Below are 22,879 nucleotides of genomic sequence, written 5' to 3'. Positions count from 1 at the left end.
CTTTTCATTGTAGATGTACAGGTGAAGCGTATCACAAATATGTAGACTCAAGGTTAAACACCCGTTCAATAATGAGAGGCCTTACCTTCTTGGAATGGTGTGGTTACAAAATTATTAATTAAAATAAATTATTTTATACTCTTATTCTTTATTTAATTAATTTTTATGGTCCATTTTTTTTTTTGTTAGTATTGTTAATGTTTCAAAAAAAAAAAAGTAGGAGTACTAATTAGGTTAAGCAGTATTCCCTTTTATTTTAATCAAATATTTTATTTGATTTTATATATTTATAATGTATTATTTTGATTAGTATTTAGTTAAAAATGTACATTCTGATTAATAATATTTAAAAAAATCATCAAAATATTTGATTAGAACAGGAGAGTATAATACCACTAATTACTTGCAAAGCATGTCATAATATCCCTTGGCCCTTGTGCTTGATGATGCCCTTCCCTCCCTTATTGGTCATCCAGCCTGTAAAGCTCCTTATAATCAATACATTAATTCTCAAATAACCTATGAATTTCGTCTCACGTAAAATAAATATTTTTTTCCAGATATAGTAATTTATGAGTTTGATTTTCATTTTTTACTTAACATTCTTCTTGTCTCGGCCTATATTGTGATGAAATGAACTATTAATTTGATTTTTTAAAATGGTATTAAGAAATATCTGATACGTACTTATAAAATAGTATTATATCACTTATTTGTCCTTACTTATATGTTCTAATGATTTACTACTTTCTTTTACGAATTATTTCAAGTTTAGTTTAGATTAGTTTGTGAGTAACTTAAAGTTCAATTCATTTCAAAGTTGTTATTTGACGGTTTTATATTTTTAAATATATGTAATATAGTATTACAATTACTTTTTAATCTAAATTTAATACTATTCTCTTGTTTTTTTATTCTTTCTATTTTGAGTTTTGAATTAATTTTGAACGATTCATATCTTATAATAGTAAAACACTGCCATACTGGTCTATTTTACAAAATTAGTATCAACTTTTTTATTTTTAAAAAACAAATAGTTTCGATCAAAATGTGATATTGAAAACCGTAAAAAAAAATTTGAAAAAAAAAACGTAAAAACTAATAAAAAAAAGCTATAGTAACTAAGTAGTAGGATATGAAAAAACTATACACTAACCTTTGATTCCTATGTAATATGCCCAATTATCAAGATTAATTATATAATTTTATAATACGAGATATAATTAATTAATTATGTTGGCAAACCTAACTGGAAACATGATTGAGGAAAAGTAAAAGTAGACAAACTTTATCTTAAGCATTGTCCAAAAGAGAGGGTAGTTGGGTTGGCTTTATCATCAAGTTAACGCTTATTCTTGTTAGGTTGTTTGTCATTCACGCCCACTCTCTCCCTTCACTAATTTTATGTCTCTCTTATCCTCTTTATTAGAGGCAAATCTAAAATATTAGTACAAATAAAATGAATATTCAGGTCTATATGACCATAGGCATAGTTACGGAGTGGTCGGGATCGGGATCATGACCGATCCCGACCCTCCCCAACTTTTAAAATTTCTCTTTTATATAATATATTAGTTGTAAAAAATTTCTTTAAATTTTGTCTATCAAATAACTATAATTTGATTTTTTAATCTATCTTTATCTTATGTATTGGCTTTGATTTTGTATATAGCTATAGCCGCTATAGGTATATTGAATCAGTCAGTCTCATGAGAGACCGTCCCTCGGGCCCAATCTATTAAGCTTATTGCTTATTTTTACTCTAAATTTTCCTTTAATATGAGTCAATTCAATCAGAAATAATCTCTCAAAAAGATCATCTCTCACATGAATTTGTGATATTGAATTAATTCAGTTATTTCTTTTATTAGTAATATTATATATATATATATATATATATATATATATATATATATATATATATATATATATATATATATATATATTATATAATACATTACTAATAAAATTTTTAATCAAATAATTCGAAGCATAACCAAACACATCAAAAACTGCTTTCTAACAGATTTTTAGTTAGTTAATGAGTCTCTATATATAGTCTCTTTGATGGACCCGTTGACAAACTTTGGTTGTTTGGAATTTTGGTAAAATATATGATCATATTCTAACTTAAATCATTATTGCTTAAGTTCATATTCATTTGATGCCTATGTTTAAGGATAATGAAATACGTGTAATGTTTGCTTTTATACACAATTTTAGTCTTTTTTTTTTTTTATCAATTACACTATGTTTTCTTGTGATAGTTTTTGAAGAAGAATATAGCTATTAAAAAAGTAAAGATAGTAAATAATTTCATTATTCTCATGTATAAATAGCTTTTGCATAAAATTAGTATGTATATTTAATTTTAATGTATATTTTCGATAATAATATAATATATTAGCACAATTCAGTTGAAAAGAATAGGAACCTACATTATAATTGACCAATATAGATGAATCTACTAGGGGAAATTATGAACGGTATTCCTAAGTTTTTGCACTTTATCAATGATACCTCTAATTTTTTTCGATTATTAATGGTACCCTCGTGTTATTGAGCGTTTTACAATTGTGACTTTTTCTAGTTTTTTCCGTTTAAAATCTTCCTAAACCGTTAACCTTTTTTTCTTTTATTTTTCAATTTAAAACATTAAAAAAAATAGAAGAAAAAGAAAAAAAGTTAATGTTTTGGGACGATTTTAGAAGGAAAAAATTAGAAGAGGTTACGGTTATAAGACGCTCAATAACACGAGAGTATCATTAATAATCGAAAAAACTTAGAGGTATCATTAATAAGGTGCAAAAACTTCCCATCTATTAATCATCCCTTCAATTTTTCACCAGTTAAGGAAAATCAAATTTGTTCTTATTATTTTATTTCATTCCAACAAACGGTTTATATATATATATATATATATATATATATATATATATATATATATATATATATATATATATATATCCAAAAATCACATTTCTTCAAAAAGGCAAAATCTAGAACAAAAAAAATATTATATATGAGATTGATATGGTTTTATTTATTATTATTATTATTATTTTTAATTTTTTATTATAGAGTAGGCTGAAAAAAAAAATAATACTTATTTAAAGTAAGATAATTATAGAACAGTCTAATTAGAATTTTAATAGATTAATAAATAATGTCACTTTCTAATAAGTTTAATGAGATATTATGGTTGTATTAATTGGATCCCACAATAATTACCAAGAAATGAGTTGACAACAACCAACATTTAGTTTATTCATAGTGATAGTATATATAATAATAATGACGTTTTAAAACCTGTTAACTAAAGCTTAATCTTCCTTTGCTTTAAGCTCTTTGTAATTTACTTCATTTATGGAGGACATATAGCCTATGGGAGTAATATGCTAATTAAACGTGAAGGTAATTAAAAAGAAGATATAAGTCAATTAAAAAAAGAACATTTAATTGAAATTATTCCTACATTTGATGTATCAACTATCAAGTATCGACCGTGTTTGTTTTAGTTGGAACAAGTACTATTTTTAGAAGGTTAAAAATTTGATTTTCACCTTACCCTTTATATTTCTCGGCCTCAGCCCATCCTGTAATTAAAATATTGTATGATAGATTATCCATTGGTTTATGGCTTTAATTAGCCATCTACAATAAATACACAGTTAAGAGAATTGAATATTATGTTAATTGCTTTTCTCATATAAGATTTTGATTCAATTTACGTTACACCTGTTATCTCGAAATATCTAATACTCTAGCACTAAAAAAATTAGTACAATGTTCTTTTGAATCTTTTAGGAGATTGCACTACTCAACCAAGGATTAAGGAAGTCATCAAAGGGAAAGATTTCTCTCTTTTATTAACAAATTTACATGAAGATTCTATTTACAAAATCAATGGCTGATATTATCCCCTAATTGGTGTGATTTTTGGCTATTTTTTTAGATTAATATTGTAAAGTTTTTATTTCCCACGATATCCTTTACGCATAAATGAATTTTTATAACATAAAATGCGTTAAATAGAGTCACTAACATTATTAGCCAGGGACGAAAGGTCATTATTTCCCACAACTCAGTTATAGATCATACAATTATATTAAAATGTTTGAAAATTTTCAAGTTTCATCTTTTAGAAAAGCATCACATCGTATCATATTATATCATCATATATAATAATATAAAAATATTGAAAAATTTTAAGTGTCATCTTCTAAGGAAGCATGACAAATGTAATTATTTTATTTGATATTAGTTCAATACATGACAATATTTAGCTAATTTAGAATTTGACTATTTTTGAAATTTGAGTTAAGTTATTACTTTATGGAGTATAATTTATTATAGCAATTTTATAATTAAGTTAAAATTTGATATACTTCAATTGGATGAAAAAGTAATGTATTCAATATATAATTTAAAAAAAAATCAGTATTTAAGTTTTGCTTTAAAAAAGTCATGTATTCGATAAATTTAATCACGATAATATATGCTTGCATTATTCTTTAAAGTTATCTTTTTATATATTTTATGCTCATAAATTCGTGCATTGTATGAGTTTCTATGCTAGTATAGTATAAATAAGAAGGATGCTTATAATAACAATGATATTTTTTGGTCACTATGTGTAAAAAAAAGAGTTACTATGTTGTAAATTATGATTTGACTCAAATAATCAAAAAATACAAATTAAATCAAATTATCAATATATTTAAATACACATAAAAATTAAAATGACCCAACTAAAAAACAGCCCGTCTCGTATGAAACCGTAAGTTCTTACGGTGAGACAACCTCAAAACAAGAAAACTCATAAGCTAAAAATTTCTATTATTGGGCTATTAACCCAAATAAAGGCATATCTTACGGTGAGACCGTCTTATGCGAGAATTGTGACTAAAATATACTCTAATATCCAAAATTCATTCGAATATACCTCTCAATTGTATCTAAAAAAGATCCACAAGTCTCACCGTAAGACGGGCCAATACAAACAGTCCATTTTGTGAAAGAAATAAAAAACATACAAAAAGATTCTCCTCGTCGATGCCAAAAAATGGAACAGTAGGCAGTCAACCAGTCACCACTTCTTATCTCAGCGCCGAACCCGAGCCCCAAAGCCCGGGCCCGATACAATTTCATCTCCCGTCGATCTAGCCTAGCCAGCGCCATATCACTTCACTCCCATTCCCACTCAATTCTTCATGACAATTTTCTCTCTCCTCTCTCTAAAATCAACAGCAACTTCATTTAACTTACGCTTAATCTCTTACCTCTCTATCTCTCTCTCTCTCCTCGTATTTAACCCTTTCTCTCTCTTCTTCAACATTTCACACACTCAGATCTGCTAATCCGATCTCTTTAAAACCCTAACAATGGAGGAAGCACTCGAATTAGCGCGAGCAAAGGACACCAAAGAGAGAATGGCGGGTGTTGAGCGTCTCCATCAACTCCTTGAAGCTTCAAGGAAGCCATTAACATCTTCTGAAGTTACTTCTCTTGTTGATACTTGTATAGATCTCCTCAAAGATAACAATTTCAGAGTTTCTCAAGGCGCTCTTCAAGCTCTTGCTTCTGCTGCTGTTCTCTCTGGTGACCATCTCAAAATTCACTTTAATGCTCTTGTTCCTGCTGCTGTTGAGCGTCTTGGTGACGCTAAACAGCCTGTTCGAGATGCCGCTCGACGCCTTCTTCTCACTCTTATGGAGGTTTATTTCATTTTCGTTTTTTTTTGGTGTTTTATTTTCGATTTGTGCGTTAATCCTGTTATTTTAGTGATATAAATGGTTTTTTTGAGGTTTTGTTTATTCTTTTTTTGTTTATCTTCTTTTGTTTGACCAGTGCTTGCCTTCTTTTAAGAAATTACTTGAATTAAAATAATAAATATGATCCTTATTCATGCAATTCATTCTTTATTTGCTATTTTAATGGAAGGATTTAAGTGAAGTGTTTATTAATTTTCTGGAACTCTCTTTGATAATATTTTTACTTTATTTTGATCCGATTGACTACTTTAAGGTTGTAAAGTAATATTTTTGCATTTTTATAAGAAGTTAAAGGTATATTTGGATGATGATTTATCATTGTAATTTGTCTGATTTTTTTTGTATCATTTTGATTCTTTTTGGTGGAAAATACATATGATATGATCTTTTTTCATGCAGTTACTCTTCTGCATATAGAATGACGTTTAAATTAGTTTATAGGGATATTTTATTGCCCTTTTATATATTCTTGTGTTAATATGTTAATTTTCTATTATTGCATTCTATTTGTATTGTGTTCATGGTGATTGTTTGAAGGTTGGGTGATTTAAAGGAAAAATGTATGTTGTGATTGAGTTTAATTAGAGTGTTTAGAATTCTGGCGTCCTTGCATTTATTGCATTCAGTTGCCATCTTTGAATATAGTTAGTTGGTTTTGTTATGTTTGGTGGCATATTTTGCCGTAGTTTAATGTAGCAAATATTGTACCGATGTGTTTTTCAGGTGTCGTCTCCTACAATTATTGTTGAAAGAGCAGGTTCTTATGCTTGGGAGCACAAAAGCTGGAGAGTTCGGGAAGAATTTGCACGCACAGTAACATCAGCAATTAATCTGTTTGCGTCTACAGAGCTTCCCCTCCAAAGGGCCATCCTTCCTCCTGTAAGTTTGTTGATGGAGTATTTCGCGGTGATATGCCTTTTAAGTAGATTATAATCTACTCTCTCTGTCTATGGCTGATAGATTGGATTTCTCATCCTTGCAGATATTGCATATGTTGAATGACCCCAATCATAGTGTTAGAGAAGCGGCAATATCCTGCATAGAGGTTTGCATATCTTTGTAGCTTAACAAAAGTTGTGTGCAATGTACTATACGTTATGATACTATGTGTGCATTCATTTGAAATGAATGAAGTCCATGCTACACTTGTTTGCTCTTAGTAGCTGGAATAATAGAAAAAAGTAAACAAAGTTACAATCTGAAGGTTGCTTCAGTAAAAGAATATTGTTTCCCAAATCATTTAGATTCTGGTCAACATAGATTGTATATGGTTACATTGTTGTGTTTTCCAACCTCAAGTTCGGTTAATTAATTTTGAAGATTTAGCCTTTAGTAATTATGGAGTGAGTTTCATTCTGTTTACCTTTTGCAGTTTGCTAGTTCTAAAACTTTTCTTGTAGTTGTCATGGATTAAAACGTTTTCTGTTACTTTCTTTGATTTTTTTTAACATACCAAAGTTATGGAAGTACTTGCTCATTGGTGTAGAAATTTTTTTTCCATCCATTTGGTATTGTGTGTCATAAAGTTGTGTTTTAGAGTGTGAGTAGTAGCGTGTAGCATTTTCATACATGTAAATTTTGGATGACTTCCAGTCAAGTCAATTTTTCGCAAATTTTGGCATTGGATGTGATATGTTAATGGCTGGGCAATAAACCCTCTTGATGTGTACACTGCACTCCATGATCTTCCATACAGACAAATCGCATTCTTGTCGAAATTTTCGATGAAGTAGCGTCTTGCAGGTGACTTATTTTGACCATTGTAGGGATTTCCTTCGCATCATCATACATTGACAGGTTTTTTGGAAATTATTTTTTTGATTAAACCCTAAAAGTAAAGTGTTTAGGATCTTGATTTGATAACACAAAACAGTTCTATATGGTTATGGTTACTAAGTAACTATGAGTATAATTTATTTTATATGTTAATTTCATTGTATCATAACAGTTAATATATTTTGGATTACATTGGTTAAATCTATTACATACTGTTTGTTAGCGGATATTTTATGCATTATACACTTTTTAAGGTATTTTACAGACCTTCATGTTCATAACCCCTTGTATATGACCTTTATGTACTGGAGCAACACGTCATTTCTAACCAGTTCCACATTATGTTGTGTTGCTGTTCATTTTTGGTTACTGTGTGATCTATTTTGAATGAGTGATCAACACTGGTTGTAATCCTTTAGAGTTTAGGGAGAAGAGACTTGGAAAGGAGTTTAGAAGTTTTTGAGAGGGAAGTGATTTTTAAAATTGTACCTTGATGATTAATTAGGTGTTTCCTTGTATGCTCATGTCATTTCATGTGTTGGTTCCAGAAATGCATTACTAGCATGGTGCAAAAACACGGCCGAGTTAACTCGGATTTCCAGCTAGCCGTTCCGAAAACTCGTGTTTTGTCACGGTGTATGGAAAAACGACGAGTCAACACGCTTTCTGGCCGTTTTGGCCGATTCATAACGAAAATTAGCGTTTTTCACGGGCGAGTTTTCAGTTGGCAGGCTGAATTTTGAATTTTCAGGCTGAGTTTCAACCTAAAAGAACGTAAAACGAAAGAACAAACAAAAAAATTACACATCTAGATGATTGAAACTAAAATAAGAAGAAGAAGAATACAAGACGTAATGAAATTCCACCATTAAAGGGTTGGAGAAGAAAATGTAAAGCTTTCACTGAAATGGCCATGATATTCTTGGAAATGACTAATGAGAGAGGGGGGGTACAACTTTTAGAGTAAATGATACAACTTTTCAAAGGGATATGAAGTACTTTATTGTTTTTTTACCCAATGTATTTAATGCACCAAGTTACCAACTGTCATTAATTCCTCTTAGTATACTCACATTATTTTTTTATGACTACCCATTTGAAAGGTTATGAGAGTTTTTTTTTTTTTTTTTTTAATTATTATCTCTAAAATATAACTATGTTTGTACTCTAAAAATCAAAGGTACATAATAGAGTGGGTAAATTTTATATTATTATTATTATTATTATTATTATTTTTGTATTTTTGTTGGTTTGTAATTATTTATTTTTATGTTTTAAATAATTGCATTTTTAAAAAATAATCAACCGTGATCCGTTCCGCGATAACTGAATTTTTTCCGTTACCGTGATCCTCAATCGCGAGAGTTATCGCGACCGCGACCGCGATTTTGCACCATGATTGCTAGTGTATTGAGGGAAGGAATACGGAGAATCGAAATATGACGGTTTATTGATATTCCCTCCGTTCCTAATAGATTATAACAATGAGATTATGTACAAACACAAAAATTAAGAAATAGTGGGACCATTTGAACTGTGTGGATGGTAGTAAAGGAGACTTGAAATGTGTGGATGAGAATAAAACAAAGTGGTAAAAACTTTTCCGTAAAAGGAATTATAGTAAAGTAAAAGAGACGCATTATAAAGGAGAGTGTGGCGAACAACAAAGGGAGTAAGTGATAATTACCTTGTTTACCTAACTTTGTCATAAAGCTGTCTTTTGAAGTTATTTAGAAGAATAAAACAAGTTAAATGTCCACGAATATATACCTAATTTATCTAGTTTATTTGGTCGTTCCATAGAGAAATACATTGAAAAGATATGACCACATGAGAAAGTTTTACCCATGCAGGGAAAACAATTGTGAGCACCTTTTTATGGTCCTTTTGCATTGTAGGAGAAGCTTTGTCATTTATTAGTGTTTTTAAGTAATAATTCTTCAGTTAAACCAAATCAGAAAAGCAGCTTTCTGGTATGAACTGTTTTTGCTGTATGGCTTATGATTTATCTCTTTTTTTTTTGCTCTTTTCTAACCTATGTAGACATTAGACCCCATATTGTTGGGATTAAGGAGTTAGAAAAGCAAGCTGAATATGGACACCTGCTACAGATATAATGCCTCAAGACAATAAATCTTTGTGACGTACTATTCAATGAGAAGACATGATTCTTATGAATAATTGCTGTTTGTAAATTTGTAATGGGTTGAGGCTTTATTCCTTGTGGACATTTGTATTTTTGTACAAATGTAGGGCTAAAGTAAAAATTATTTGTGCGCTCAAGCTATTAGATTAATAGAGCAAATTATCGTTTGAATATCAATCTACTTTTGGAATTTAAAGTTTTGGGGAATTAGCATGGCAGAAGACTGCTGATACTTCATCTGTCTTTCTTGTTCTTATTGAACAATCATTTTGTTTGTTCCATGCTTGTTAGTATTGAATGGATGGTTTAGTTTATCAGTTCTAGCTAGTAACTGTTGAAATTCCTTGGGACTTTTACTCAAATTTATATCTAAAGATTAAGGAAAGTAAACCAATCAACAAAGCAAGGAAATTATTGGTTAAGCAAAATCAACCAATCAAAAGAAAGATATGTTGTTGGAGAATCTAGAACCTCAGACATTTATAAGCTTAGAAACATTGTTAAAAGGATCAGAAAGGTGGAAATATCTTTTTCTTTTAGGTGCATAAAGAATTGAATTCTTCGACATAGTATTTATAACTTTGTACTTGAGCTGTTGACTAGAAAGAAGAACTGTTGTGGTTATGAAAGTCAGGATTTAGGAATAAAAAAAAGAAAACGAGGATGAAGTAATCCAAGCAGATTGATTCTGGCTTACCTCATTAGCTAGGCTCTATAATGTTGGATGGATCTCTCTCTTCATTGATTATTTTATGGTTTATATATTCCAAGAATCCGCTTCATATCAGCTACATACACCGGTGTTTTGATTTTGATTATATGGGACGACCCATAGCGGACGTGTAATTTTCGTCTATGTGAGTTAAATAAAATCCACTTAGTTCCAAGTGGCACTTAATGTCACCCTGGAATTATTTGGAATTACTCATTTTGTTTGTTTAATGACACTCACCAGCTAATCATATTAGGAAGTCATAGCTGGGTAGTGAAAACATAATTGATAAAAAGAAGACAATAACTGGTTTTCATGAAAAAAGAATGTAGTCAATTTAACATAGGAATCAAGTTGAACATGAAAATAATATATTTAGGTAATTCATGCTTTAGTAGGCACCAAAACATGTAATAAATGTCCATTTAATAGTACTGAATGCCTATTTTCCATACCGAGAAATATGCTAATGTAAGGAAGGATAAGACAAAAAATTGTTGGCCTTTTGGTTCCTTTTGACTTGTTCAAATTATATGAAACTAATGTCTCTTTGTCTCGAAACATAATCAACGTTGCCTTTTTTCTTCAGGAGATGTATATGCAAATTGGTCCCCAGTTCCAAGAGGAATTACAAAGACACCAGCTTCCATCATATATGGTAATGTTGACATTTATTTTTACTTTCATTACATCCAAGCATTTTTGAATCTTTAATGGCTTATTATGCCCTTAATTTGCATGTGAATCCTGTTATTTTTGTATATTCTTTTAGCATGCTTATCCTATCTGATGTAAATTCAGGTAAAGGATATAAATGCGAGATTGGAGAGGATTGAACCCAAGCCACAGTCTTCTGACGGTGCTGTTAGTATTAGTAATGTTGTTGAGCATAAGGTTATAAATCATAATCCTAAGCGAAGCAGTCCGAAAGCCAAGACTTCTTCACGTGAAACATCACTTTTTGGAGGTAGGCTTGTTCGACTGTCTCGGAATTGGAATTTATGTTATTCAAATTTTTATTTTGTTTTAATGTGGAAAGAAAATGCACTGTTTTATGCATTTTGGTCTTTTGTATCATCTTCCAATATATTCCAAATGAGGAAGCTAGAGCATAAAATCTAGTAATAATGTTACTTTCACTTCAACTCCACTAGCCCCTAGTACTTACTAAAGTAGTTCCTAGTGACTTTTCGCTAATACCTTCATTAATTTTTGGTGTGCAGGAGATGGCGATGTAACAGAAAAGCCAGTAGAACCTGTGAAGGTTTACTCAGAGAAGGAGTTAATTAGGGAATTTGAAAAAATTGCATCCACACTTGTACCTGAAAAAGATTGGTCTCATCGTATTGCCGCGATGCAGAGAGTTGAGGGCCTTGTTATTGGAGGTATCCTTAATAGTCTATTTCTCTTTAGTGCTATTGTGCTGAGTTAGGATCTTGAACAATTTGTGAGCAACTAACTTAATATAAAATCAAATAATTAAGAATTTTGAAGGGGCCATATATGAATTTTAAATATTAAAAATATGTTAAGGGTGGTTGGCCTGGACCCTGGTGGGTCTTAAAGAAGATCCACCATTAATTGCGTTCTCCGTTATTGTAAACCTTTATAGTTTTATACTTATTTTTTTTAATTGTGTCTTATGCGTTCTGCCATTTTTATTTAGCTACTGATGTGTGCCTGGATTGAGGTTTCTAGGATTGCTCTGGTTGGTTTTGAATGGTAATAGTCAGTAATTATCATTTCTTTCATCTTCATATGCTGTAATATCTATTTCTCCGACACCCCTTCTTGCTTTTGTCCTCACTTTCCATACAATGGAATTACTATATACCAAGCTCTCGAGCAGATATGGCGTAGTCTGTCTTATGATATGATTTTTAATAATATCGTGGGGTTCTCTTCTTTGATGTGTTTGTAGCTTTTCTGCTGTTCATGTGAATATTCATCGTCTTTTTGTGTTTTTTTTGAGGTGGACGTTTGTTTGGAGCTAAGTTTTTCTTGTATTTTATCTTGTTCAGGTGCAGCTGATTACCCATGTTTCCGTGGATTGCTGAAGCAGCTTGTTGGTCCTTTGAGCACACAGTTATCTGATCGTAGATCAAGCATAGTGAAGCAAGTATGTTCCCACCCCCCCAAAAAAAAAATTTGGTTTAAGATTTTCGTTATTGAATATCATTGCAGCCTTTTGCCTTCATTTTAGTTTGTAAACTCTGGACTATTCTATTGCTTTCCTCTTCTAATAAATCCTTTTGAGACTGCTAGTTGCTATCAACTTTTGCTGGCGTATTTTGGCTACAACTTTAACATCAGTGTTGTGGTCAAAAGAGTGGGAGAGGAAGGAGCTGCTCATTTGTTCTTTTGAGTTTGGATCTTTCTTTTCCACAAGGTTCCCACTTAAAAGGTCTAAAAGGGACAAATTCAGGACAAAGGGAGTAGCTTATACTTTTTAGGATACCAACATTTTGATGCCTGTGTTTTGATGACAGCGCAAGGTTGTTATGAGAAACCTTTAAGACCTTCTTCGCCCCTCTTTGTGCTGTTTTTCTTCCTTTTTCTGTCCATATATTTTTCATCTGGTTTGACATAGCAATGGTTTATTGTGAGTGTGATGATGAGCGCCTGGATATATCTTTTAGAGCCCTTCTCTTCTGGTACACCTGAAATAGCCGGATATACCATTGAAGTGTGGGTTCCAGAGTCCTGACAACGGTCTCATAAATCTGATGATATGGTGCAATTTATGAAAGTGAAGCTTATTATGAAACCTATTATATAGACTACTTGTGATTTATGTTTGATTTCAGTTTGTTTCAACCCTTTTCTTCCACCATTTCTCTCTCTTGTGCATTTATAAATTGCTTTATCTGAATTTCTGATGCTCTGTCATCTATCTTTTTGGATTTTGCAGGCTTGTCATTTGTTGAACTTTTTGTCAAAGGAGTTGCTGGGGGATTTTGAGTTTTGTGCTGAGCAGTTTATTCCTGTAACTTTGCTTCTATTTTCTTGTTCATGATTTCAGTTGACATATGTTTTGTTTTGTCTGTGACAATCTTACTTTTATTTTTGCAGGTTCTCTTTAAGCTTGTTGTAATAACCGTACTTGTAATTGCAGAATCTGCAGATAATTGCATCAAGACGGTACTTTAATTTTTTTAGCTCAATTTTCAGATTGTTTTTTTTATGTGTGTGTACAATCTGATTGACCTGCCTTACTTTTTTTGAATTTAAAGATGTTGCGTAACTGTAAAGTTGCCCGTGTACTCCCTCGAATAGCAGATTGTGCTAAAAATGACCGAAATGCTGTGCTGCGTGCCAGGTTTGTGTTTATTTAAATTTAACTTCTGGAAGATAATACTATCTTTGAAAAGAAAGTTCTTTTAATTTCTGCTAATCCTTCTCCTCTTACAATATAGGTGTTGTGAGTATGCCTTATTAGTGCTAGAACATTGGCCTGATGAGCCTGAAATTCAGCGATCAGCAGACCTGTATGAAGATATGATTAGACGCTGTGTCAGTGATGCAGTGAGTGAGGTATGTCTGAGATTTTTCTTTCTGAGTGAAAAGTAACTAAGCACTTATGTTTGTTCTCTGCAACTTTTCGCCTATTTTTTATTATTTATTTATCTATTCAATTTTTTCCAATGTATCTGTCTCTCAATTTTCATTTGCTGGATGGTCAAATATTCCATTTAATATTGTGAGAATGTTGAGACAATTATTCTGAAAAGAACAATTGAGAGGGAAATGAGTAGTTAAGGGCTATATGGTACTTCAGGGGTGTATCTGACTGTCCATGCTGGGACTTGGCTCTAGTATAGCAGTATTCGACCTTTTACAGGAAAGTCTATATGTGTCTGGACTCTGGTCCTTTTAAGACTCTGTCTCTGCAGGATTTGGTTATTATTCTGTTTAAAATGAAAGATAACTAGGATATCACTGTTACAGGTACGAACAACTGCAAGGGCTTGCTATAGATTGTTTGCAAAAACCTGGCCAGATCGCTCTAGAAGGCTATTTCAATCATTTGATCCTGTTATACAGAGGGTAGGACCTTCTTCTAAATTGGGATTCATTCGATTGTAGTCATTGTTTAGACGTACTAGTTGAGCTTTTATATAAATGCACCCTTCCCCCCTTGGTCTCTTAAGTGAGGTTTGTCTTCTGTTTCAGATAATTAATGAAGAAGATGGGGGTTTTCACAGAAGGCACGCTTCTCCTTCTGTTCGTGAAAGAAATGTACCAAGCACACATTCATCTGCTTCTTTAAATTTGCCCGGATATGGGACCTCTGCTATTGTTGCAATGGACAAAACTGCAACTCTAGCCTCACGAGCTTCAGTTTCTTCTGGGATGCTTCTGTCTCAATCAAAATCTCTTGATAAAGGATCTGACCGTAGCTTAGAAAGTGTACTGAGTTCCAGCAAGGAGAAGGTTTCAGCAATTGAAAGCCTGCTTAGAGGTCTAGATTTGACTTCAAAACACAATTCTACTGTTAGATCATCTAGCCTTGATCTAGGTATGGATAAATTCTTTTCTATTGAGTTTGACACCATTACTATTTTTGAATTGACAAGGTATTTGCAGTTATTTACTGTACAGCCTGAATTGCCCTTTTCTTAATGCTATGTTTGGGAACAACGACGATTTCATTTGGAAATCTAGAATTAGCTCAAATTTAGTGTTTGCCAAACCAAAACACTTTAAATTTGGATTTGAGTCAATTCCAACATTGAAGTAGTTAAAATTGTGAATTTTAGAATGACTTCCCAAAGCTTGTCATCCTCAAATGCTTCATTTATGATTTCATAATTGAAATAAACAATTTTAGACATAATTGAGGAAGGGTAAATTTCTCTTTTGTTGCCCCTAGTGCAGGAGTTGACCCTCCATCGTCTCGTGATCCTCCATTTCCTCTTGCTGCTCCTGCTTCTAATCAAGTCACAAGTTTATCATTGGACTCAACATTATCATCTGTCAGCGGAAGTAACAGTCGCAATGGCGGCCGTGTTCTTTCTGATATATACTCTCATATGCATGGTTCAAAAGATGCTGGTAAACTATCCTATCGTAGTGGTCTCATGAATGAGCCATCATCAACATTGATGTCACATTCAACTAAGAGAGCTTCTGAAAGAGTACAGGAAAGAGGCGTAATTGAAGAGCAAACTGATCTAAGGGATTCAAGAAGATATATGTACCCACACATGGATAGACAGTTTGCCGACACACCCTATAGAGAATCAAATTTTAGAGACTCTAATTATGTTCCAAATTTTCAGAGACCACTTTCAAGAAAGAATGTTACAGGTAGAAGTACATCTTCAAGCAGGAGGAGAAGTTTTGATGACAGTCATCTTCCTTTGGGGGAGATGCCGAGTTATGTGGATGGTCCAACATCTCTTCATGAAGCTCTTGGTGAGGGACTGAGTCCAAGTTCTGACTGGTCTGCTAGGGTTGCTGCTTTCAACTATATACGGTCTCTGCTGCAGCAAGGACCTAGTGGTGTTCAGGATGTTGTCCAGAGTTTTGAAAAGGTGATGAAACTCTTTTTTAAGCATCTGGATGATCCCCACCATAAGGTTGCACAGGCAGCTCTTTTAACTCTTGCGGAGATAATACCATCTTGCAGAAAGCCTTTCGAGAGTTATATGGAAAGGATTTTGCCACATGTTTTCTCTCGGTTAATTGATCCAAAAGAAGTTGTCCGCCAGCCTTGCTCGACCACATTAGATATTGTGGGTAAAACTTACGGGGTTGATTCTTTACTGCCTGCCTTGCTTCGTTCATTGGATGAACAACGATCACCCAAAGCAAAATTGGCTGTCATTGAATTTGCAATTGGTTCTTTTAACAAGCATTCAATTACTGCAGAAGGTGCTAGTAACATTGGCATATTAAAGTTGTGGCTTGCAAAGCTGACGCCTTTAGTTCATGACAAAAACACTAAACTTAAGGAAGCTGCTATTTCTTGTTTTATATCAGTTTATACCCACTATGATCCCACAAACGTTCTAAATTTTATACTTAGCCTGTCTGTTGAAGAACAAAATTCTTTGAGGCGAGCACTCAAACAATATACACCTCGCATAGAAGTAGATCTAATGAACTACTTGCAGAGCAAGAAAGACCGACAGCGTTCTAAGGCTGCTTATGATCCATCAGATGTTGTGGGGACATCTTCCGAAGAGGGTTATATGGGAGTATCGAAGAAAAGTAACAATTTTGGAAGGTATTCTGCTAATTCCCTTGACACTGATGTAGGGAGGAAATGGAATTCAATGCTGGATTCAACACATTTAAGGGGCCGCACTAGTCAAGCTTCTACTGATGAAATGCAAACAAATCTGTATGAGGGTCTTGACACTGGCTTTAGTAATGATATTTTAAGTTCTAGAATCAAAGACAAGTATTTAGGGAATAACGCTGGTGAAAGTGTTGGACCCTGGACAAATCGATTGGAAAATGTGGAAACTAATGAGGATTCAAGCTATTTGTCTACTCCTCGAATGGATATTAACGGACTTAAAAAGAGTTCTGACAGCATTGGGGTAAGTTCTAGCTTGCAGCCTGAGAATGGTTTCCTGGACGAGTTGGCTACAGACCTTTCTAAAAATGAGGAGTTGAAGATTGTCTCCAGTACAGAAACTAGTCCAAGCATTCCGCAAATTCTCCATGCAGTGAGCACAATGCCCTTAAAATTTTGGCATTAATTTTTTGTTTCTGGATTACAGAATTATATGAAAGGAATCTAAATCATGGATTTTTTATTTTATTAGTAATACCAATTGGGATGCTTTGTCTTTGTGATTATTTTTTTCGGGATGGGTGGGAGGGGTGTGAAATAGAAGAGCAAACTTCAGTCCTTTTGGCACTTTTGAGATGAAAAATGCTTCCCTTTAATGCAATTCACCTGCCCTGAAGCTTTTTTCTTTTGGGCCTCTGACTTAATTTCCCTTTTCCTTGTTATGTAATATCCTCTCAGTCTAGGGATCTTACTATGAATCATAGAAAATGGTTCCATAATAGTTTATTTGGTCTTATTTTGTTATAGCTCTGCAATGGGAATGAAGGAAGCCCTGATAGTAAGCAAAGTGCAGTTCATCAGTTGATTGAAGCATCAGTTTTAAATGATTCTTCCATGTGGAGCAAGGTATAATTGCCCGATTTGCTCATCCCCTCATCTGGAATGCTAATATATCTGATTTTTGTCTTGTGGAAGCATATAGAATGGGTGCAACATATGTGTAATTTCTTTGTTAAACTTGATGCACCATCACTTGTTTATGCATAGAAGATACTTCTCGTTATTGCCCCTTTAGGCATTGAAAATTTCATTGTTACATGTAGTATCCAGGACTTATTTAAGTTTTTTTGGACTTTCTAGTGGTGTATCCATAGTTGTTCGTTGATGGTTTTTATTGAACATGTGAATGCTTGAGAATCTTGTGTCAACTTTTTTCTATATTTTTTTGAGTGTGTTGCTTAATGCTATATGTTGTATGCCACATATAGATACTGCGTTAGGAAGTGGGTTACTTTTATTGGCTCAAGTATCCGTTTACTGATTTACTGATTGAAATTGCTTTTTAGTCAATAAAGCTGACCTATATTGAAAATTTATTTCCTATGTCGAAGAGTACATGCCCACTATTAATTAACAGACTGTAAGATGGTATGGCTGTGAAATCAGGCCACATTTCAGTATTAATTTGTGTCCTTGGCTCTTTGTCAATATAACAATTGAAAACCACTAGCTTATTTGAAAACCACTCCATGGAGTAGGTTGTTAGTGTTAAAATCTTTGCTGATTTTATGTAGGGTGTAGATTGGCCTAGCCAAGGGTTGAGGTAGGTATGCCAAGATTTAACTCTTGTTTACAGTAATTCTTGCTAGATTGCTATGAGGATTTCTTTTTGTTTCTTAATGTTTCTAGGCATCACTTATTTGACTTTGTAACCTGTTTGCATTCTGATGCGTTGTATTTGGAATCTTTGTAAAGGGTGTTGTGCTAAACACTGTTTTTCTTTCTCTTTTGCAGTACTTTAATCAGATTTTAACTGCTGTCCTTGAGGTGTTAGATGACTCAGATTCATCTATTAGAGAACATGTTCTTTTGCTAGTTGCTGAAATGCTGAGAAATCAGGTGAGTAATTCACCTTGTTGATCACCGTATCTTTATTTGCTTTTTTTGGCTAATTTTTACGATATATTAAAGCACTTAAACTTAGTGATCGCTGCTGAACTCCAATTGCAGAAAGAAGCCATTGAAGATTCTGTTGAAATTGTAATTGAAAAGCTGCTTCATGTTTCAAAGGATACTATTCCCAAGGTAAATTTACAATGTTGACAGCAATTATTTGAGTTATCACATGTATAGTCAGTAGCTATTGTTAAACCGTTCCATGAGGCCTAGCAGATGACTACTGAGCCAGCAAGTCCAAGCAACCTTTTGTCTTGCAAGATCATAAATTTGCCCCTAGGTGAATTAGCCCGTTTCACGAAATGACTTGCTGTTGAACATCAATTGACTGTGGACAAGCTGTGGTCAAAACTGGCCAAGCCCACTTTAGGGCAATAGTCGTAGCTTTGGTCAAACCTGGCGAAGCCCACTGATCCTGTTCTGGTTTTATGAATCTCTGCACGTGCCTGCTCAGTCAGGAATGATTTTTTGATACTTTCTAGTACCTTTTTTCCCTCTAATAGCATTGCTATTAATTTAGGTTGCAAATGAAGCTGAGAACTGCTTAACTATTTTGTTGGCGCAATATGATCCATTTAGATGCTTGAGTGTAAGTTGCCCGTTTAAATGCTCCTTTTTTTTTTGCTAATTAAAATTTATGGCATGTCATGCATTTTTATGTTTTGTTTCCATTGATCTGTAGGTAATTGTTCCCCTGTTAGTTACAGAGGATGAGAAGACTCTTGTTGCTTGCATAAACTGTTTGACAAAGGTATGTGTTGCCGTCTTGTTTGTTTGAGATAAAAGATTTCCTTCTCAGAGTATAGGGTTTTCTTTTTATGTCTAGTACTTTGCTATTTCTTCCTTTGATTGTTTGCTATTTCTTCCTTTTATTGTATTACTTGCATGCTGGTATCCATGTAGATTTGTCTGAGTTGCATCTGTTTTTCACTTTTTATGTTAGCCATTGCACAAGTTTATCCATCAACGTTATCCATCAATGTTGCTAATTGCATGACCTGAGAAACATAAAGAACAATCATAAATGCTAGAACATTAAATAAGACATAGGTGACATAGGCCAGAACATATATATATATATATATATATATATATATATATATATATATATATATATATATTTGAGACAAATAGTCAAGATCACTCATTAATTTTCTTTTGTTTAAATTACAAATTAAAATTGATAGTTAGGGTAGCAATTGTGACATGTGGCGTAGTGCAAATAACTAATATAAAAGTTATGCAACTCAAAAATTTGGAGAATTTGTATTATTTATTGATGTTGATTAGTCTAGTTGGTTGGGATGATCCTGTATTGTAAAACTTAATTCCGGGATTATAGTTGAGAAAAGCTCAAGATTTTGTTCTTTTGGCTTATAGTGGAAGTTCATTGTTTAGTCAGAAAGGACTATAATCATTGGAAGGATGATAGGAACTTTAAATGGTGGATTTTGATTCTGTGAATTAGTGGTACCAATATCCCATGCATTCAGAATTTTACAATGATTGTTCAGGAACTTGTGTTTGATTCTGGATTCATGTTTTGATTAGGGTCTAAGGCTCAGATTGTTTTCTTTCTGTTGAAAAATTCTGATCAATTTTCTGAATTAGGGAATCTGAAGTCGTGAAAGGCTGATAATTTACTAAAAATCATTGTTGCCAAACTTGGTGAAGATCTCTCCCTGGGTTGTGTTTTTTGGGGTGATCCAGTATATTGATCGTTTTGAATTGTGTGAACTAAAATGTGTTGGAATCATGTTTTCTGTCTTGGACTCTTGAGAAACTTTTGATAGCTCAAGGGACAGCTCTTCATTAGATTTTTATTCCCTCTGTCCTTAAGAAATAAGAACATGTCACATTTTTGGGAAGTCATTTTATAGTAATTGATTTGAGCTACCATAATTCTTTTCAAGTTAAGGTTCCACCATGCCATATTCTTTGGAGTTTTCGGTCATGGGCTTCATCGATAGTAACTTGTATTACTATGGTATTTGCTGTTCGAAGTCATTAAATTTTTTATATTCATTGTTGTTTTCTACCTAGCAAAGTAAACATTCTGAGATTGAAGTAGGAATTTTGTTTCAAACTTTGTTGAGTTATTGTTGTTCATTGATGTTTATTTGGACAACTCCAAAGAGGAAATGGAACCTTTATTTTGTGGATATAAAGATCTGTCTCCCTTTTGTTTTTTTTAGCACTGGAGTGGAGTTATTATTATTGAGTTAAGTATTATCTCCTCATTCTGAATTGGAAATCTAAAATGGTTTGTATGGTTTGTGAAGTCGACCTCGGCAATTCATATACTCTATCTAATTGCTATTATTTGAAATAAATTGCACGTCCAGAAATTACTTAAAGTTAGTAATAGTTTGTAATTTAGAACCCAGTAAGTGATAAGTATGTTTGAACATTGTAGATCAGCATTTAATTTTTCTGAAGTCCTATTTTGCTTTTACTTGGGTGTGTTTACCTTCTATTCGGGTGTTCATGCATAACTATTTAGGTTTCCTGTTATTCTGAAGTTTAACTGCTTGTATTACTAAGCAATATCATTTTTCTCTTCAGCTTGTTGGGAGGTTGTCTCAAGAGGAATTAATGGCACAGTTGCCGTCTTTCTTGCCAGCTCTTTTTGATGCATTTGGGAATCAAAGTGCTGATGTCCGCAAGGTATGCTCAGAACTGGAGTGACAGAGCCGAGCTGAGCATTGCTTCAGCTCAGGAACAGCTTAGCTTGTAATATTTACAATTTTTACACCGTAGTTTGATCCAAGCAGCTTAGCTGAAAAACTTCCGGTTCAGCTCCCCACTTAAATCTAAAATATTTTCAAGGATCAAGAACAAAATAAATACCTTCTTCAGTTAAGACTTTTTTTCAAAAGCATTTTTTGCTGTCTTTTAAAACACTCACAAGCATCAAGTAAAATCTATGGCTGTAGGTAAAAATAATTTTTTTTCAAAAAATAAGTTAAGGTTGGAAGGCTTTTCAAATCTGAATTAGAGGAGCGGATCACGTAGTCTCTTTATCACCTCACCTCACCTCACCTCTTGATGATTTGTGTGATCTAAAGCCAGTCCAATTGCGATCACATTTTGCTTCACATAGTTTTTTAAGGGCCTGTCTGCACATTTTGTAGCCTCATTACTGTCATACTTTCTCACTCTATCCCAGAGATGAAGATGTTTGTTTCTGATTTCTTTTAATTGATTTCTTGCAGACGGTTGTATTCTGTCTTGTGGACATTTACATTATGCTCGGAAAAGCATTCCTACCTTATCTAGAGGGGCTTAATAGTACACAATTGCGTTTGGTGACGATTTATGCTAACAGGATATCACAGGCTAGAACGGGAGCCCCAATAGACGCCACCCAATGATGTCATCATTAAAGGAGTTTTGGTAGTTCAAATTCATTGTTGTGCATTTTTGTATATGGTGTGAAGATGCAGTGGTTCAGTGTTTGTTGTGTGGGCGATCTATTTGGAAAAATTTTAGTCTTAGAAATGTAATTTTTATGTTCTCCTCTTGTTCGATGCGGCTGCAACGAGGATGGGGTGATATGGTGTGGAAAGAAATTGTATGAAACTGTTTTTTTTTTCATTTGTTAATATTAAATTATTCTTTCTGAATCATACTCTGGTTTGAAACTGTTTTGGCTTTGAATTGATTGAGGGTTTTGAAATGTATATAACCTTTGATTACATGATAACACTAGTGATTTTTATCATTCACTTTTATGGTTGCACTCTGTTGAAGTACTTTTGTAGTTTTGTATGATATATCTTAATCATATATGTTCAATCCTTTGTTCACTCTTTTCTTATACTTTTCTGTCTTTGAGTTTGAAACATATTGTATAGTCAAATATTATTTTTTTTCTTTCTAGTTGGACTTAGTTGATATTCATTTATTTTTTAACACCATAAGTTACATATAACTAAAAAGTAGAAGAAATTTGATATCTTAAAAGTATATATGTATATATAGAGATGAATTAAATAGGATTGTACTTGACTATGTTTTTTAAACAATATTGATTGATTTTTTCTTATACATTGGATAAAATCAAAACAATATTGATTGATGAATAATAGTTATTATGCTTAAGATTTATATTCTACTTAGCATGGATCAAAATTAAAAACTGAATTAATAGGATCTAGAAAATCTAGATCTTAGGGGCCTTAACAATTACTCCCTCCGTTCCTTATAAAAATTCTTATTTGTCATTTTGGGTGTTTTATTTGTTGTTTCTATTAAGAATCTTTTTA

General features: G+C 32.8%; 1 protein-coding gene across 1 annotated transcript; it reads left to right on the top strand.

Annotated features, from left to right (window-relative positions):
• Nucleotides 1-5,179: 5,179 nt before the first annotated feature.
• Nucleotides 5,180-22,420, top strand: LOC130814205 (CLIP-associated protein). The gene is made up of 21 exons (XM_057680279.1): nt 5,180-5,717; nt 6,498-6,653; nt 6,757-6,819; nt 10,998-11,066; nt 11,210-11,375; nt 11,632-11,793; nt 12,430-12,527; nt 13,320-13,394; nt 13,481-13,549; nt 13,642-13,727; nt 13,825-13,942; nt 14,357-14,455; nt 14,582-14,927; nt 15,287-17,088; nt 17,463-17,561; nt 18,450-18,554; nt 18,666-18,740; nt 19,132-19,200; nt 19,294-19,362; nt 21,177-21,278; nt 21,827-22,420. Exons 1-21 carry the CDS (start codon nt 5,385-5,387, stop codon nt 21,983-21,985), a joined length of 4,320 nt encoding a protein of 1,439 aa, XP_057536262.1. The 5' UTR covers nt 5,180-5,384; the 3' UTR covers nt 21,986-22,420.
• Nucleotides 22,421-22,879: the final 459 nt, after the last annotated feature.

Source organism: Amaranthus tricolor, chromosome 5, assembly GCF_026212465.1.
Source record: "Amaranthus tricolor cultivar Red isolate AtriRed21 chromosome 5, ASM2621246v1, whole genome shotgun sequence".
Taxonomy (NCBI): Eukaryota; Viridiplantae; Streptophyta; class Magnoliopsida; order Caryophyllales; family Amaranthaceae; genus Amaranthus; species Amaranthus tricolor.
Note: the sequence above shows the minus strand (reverse complement) of the source record. Positions and strands in the feature narration are given on the sequence as shown.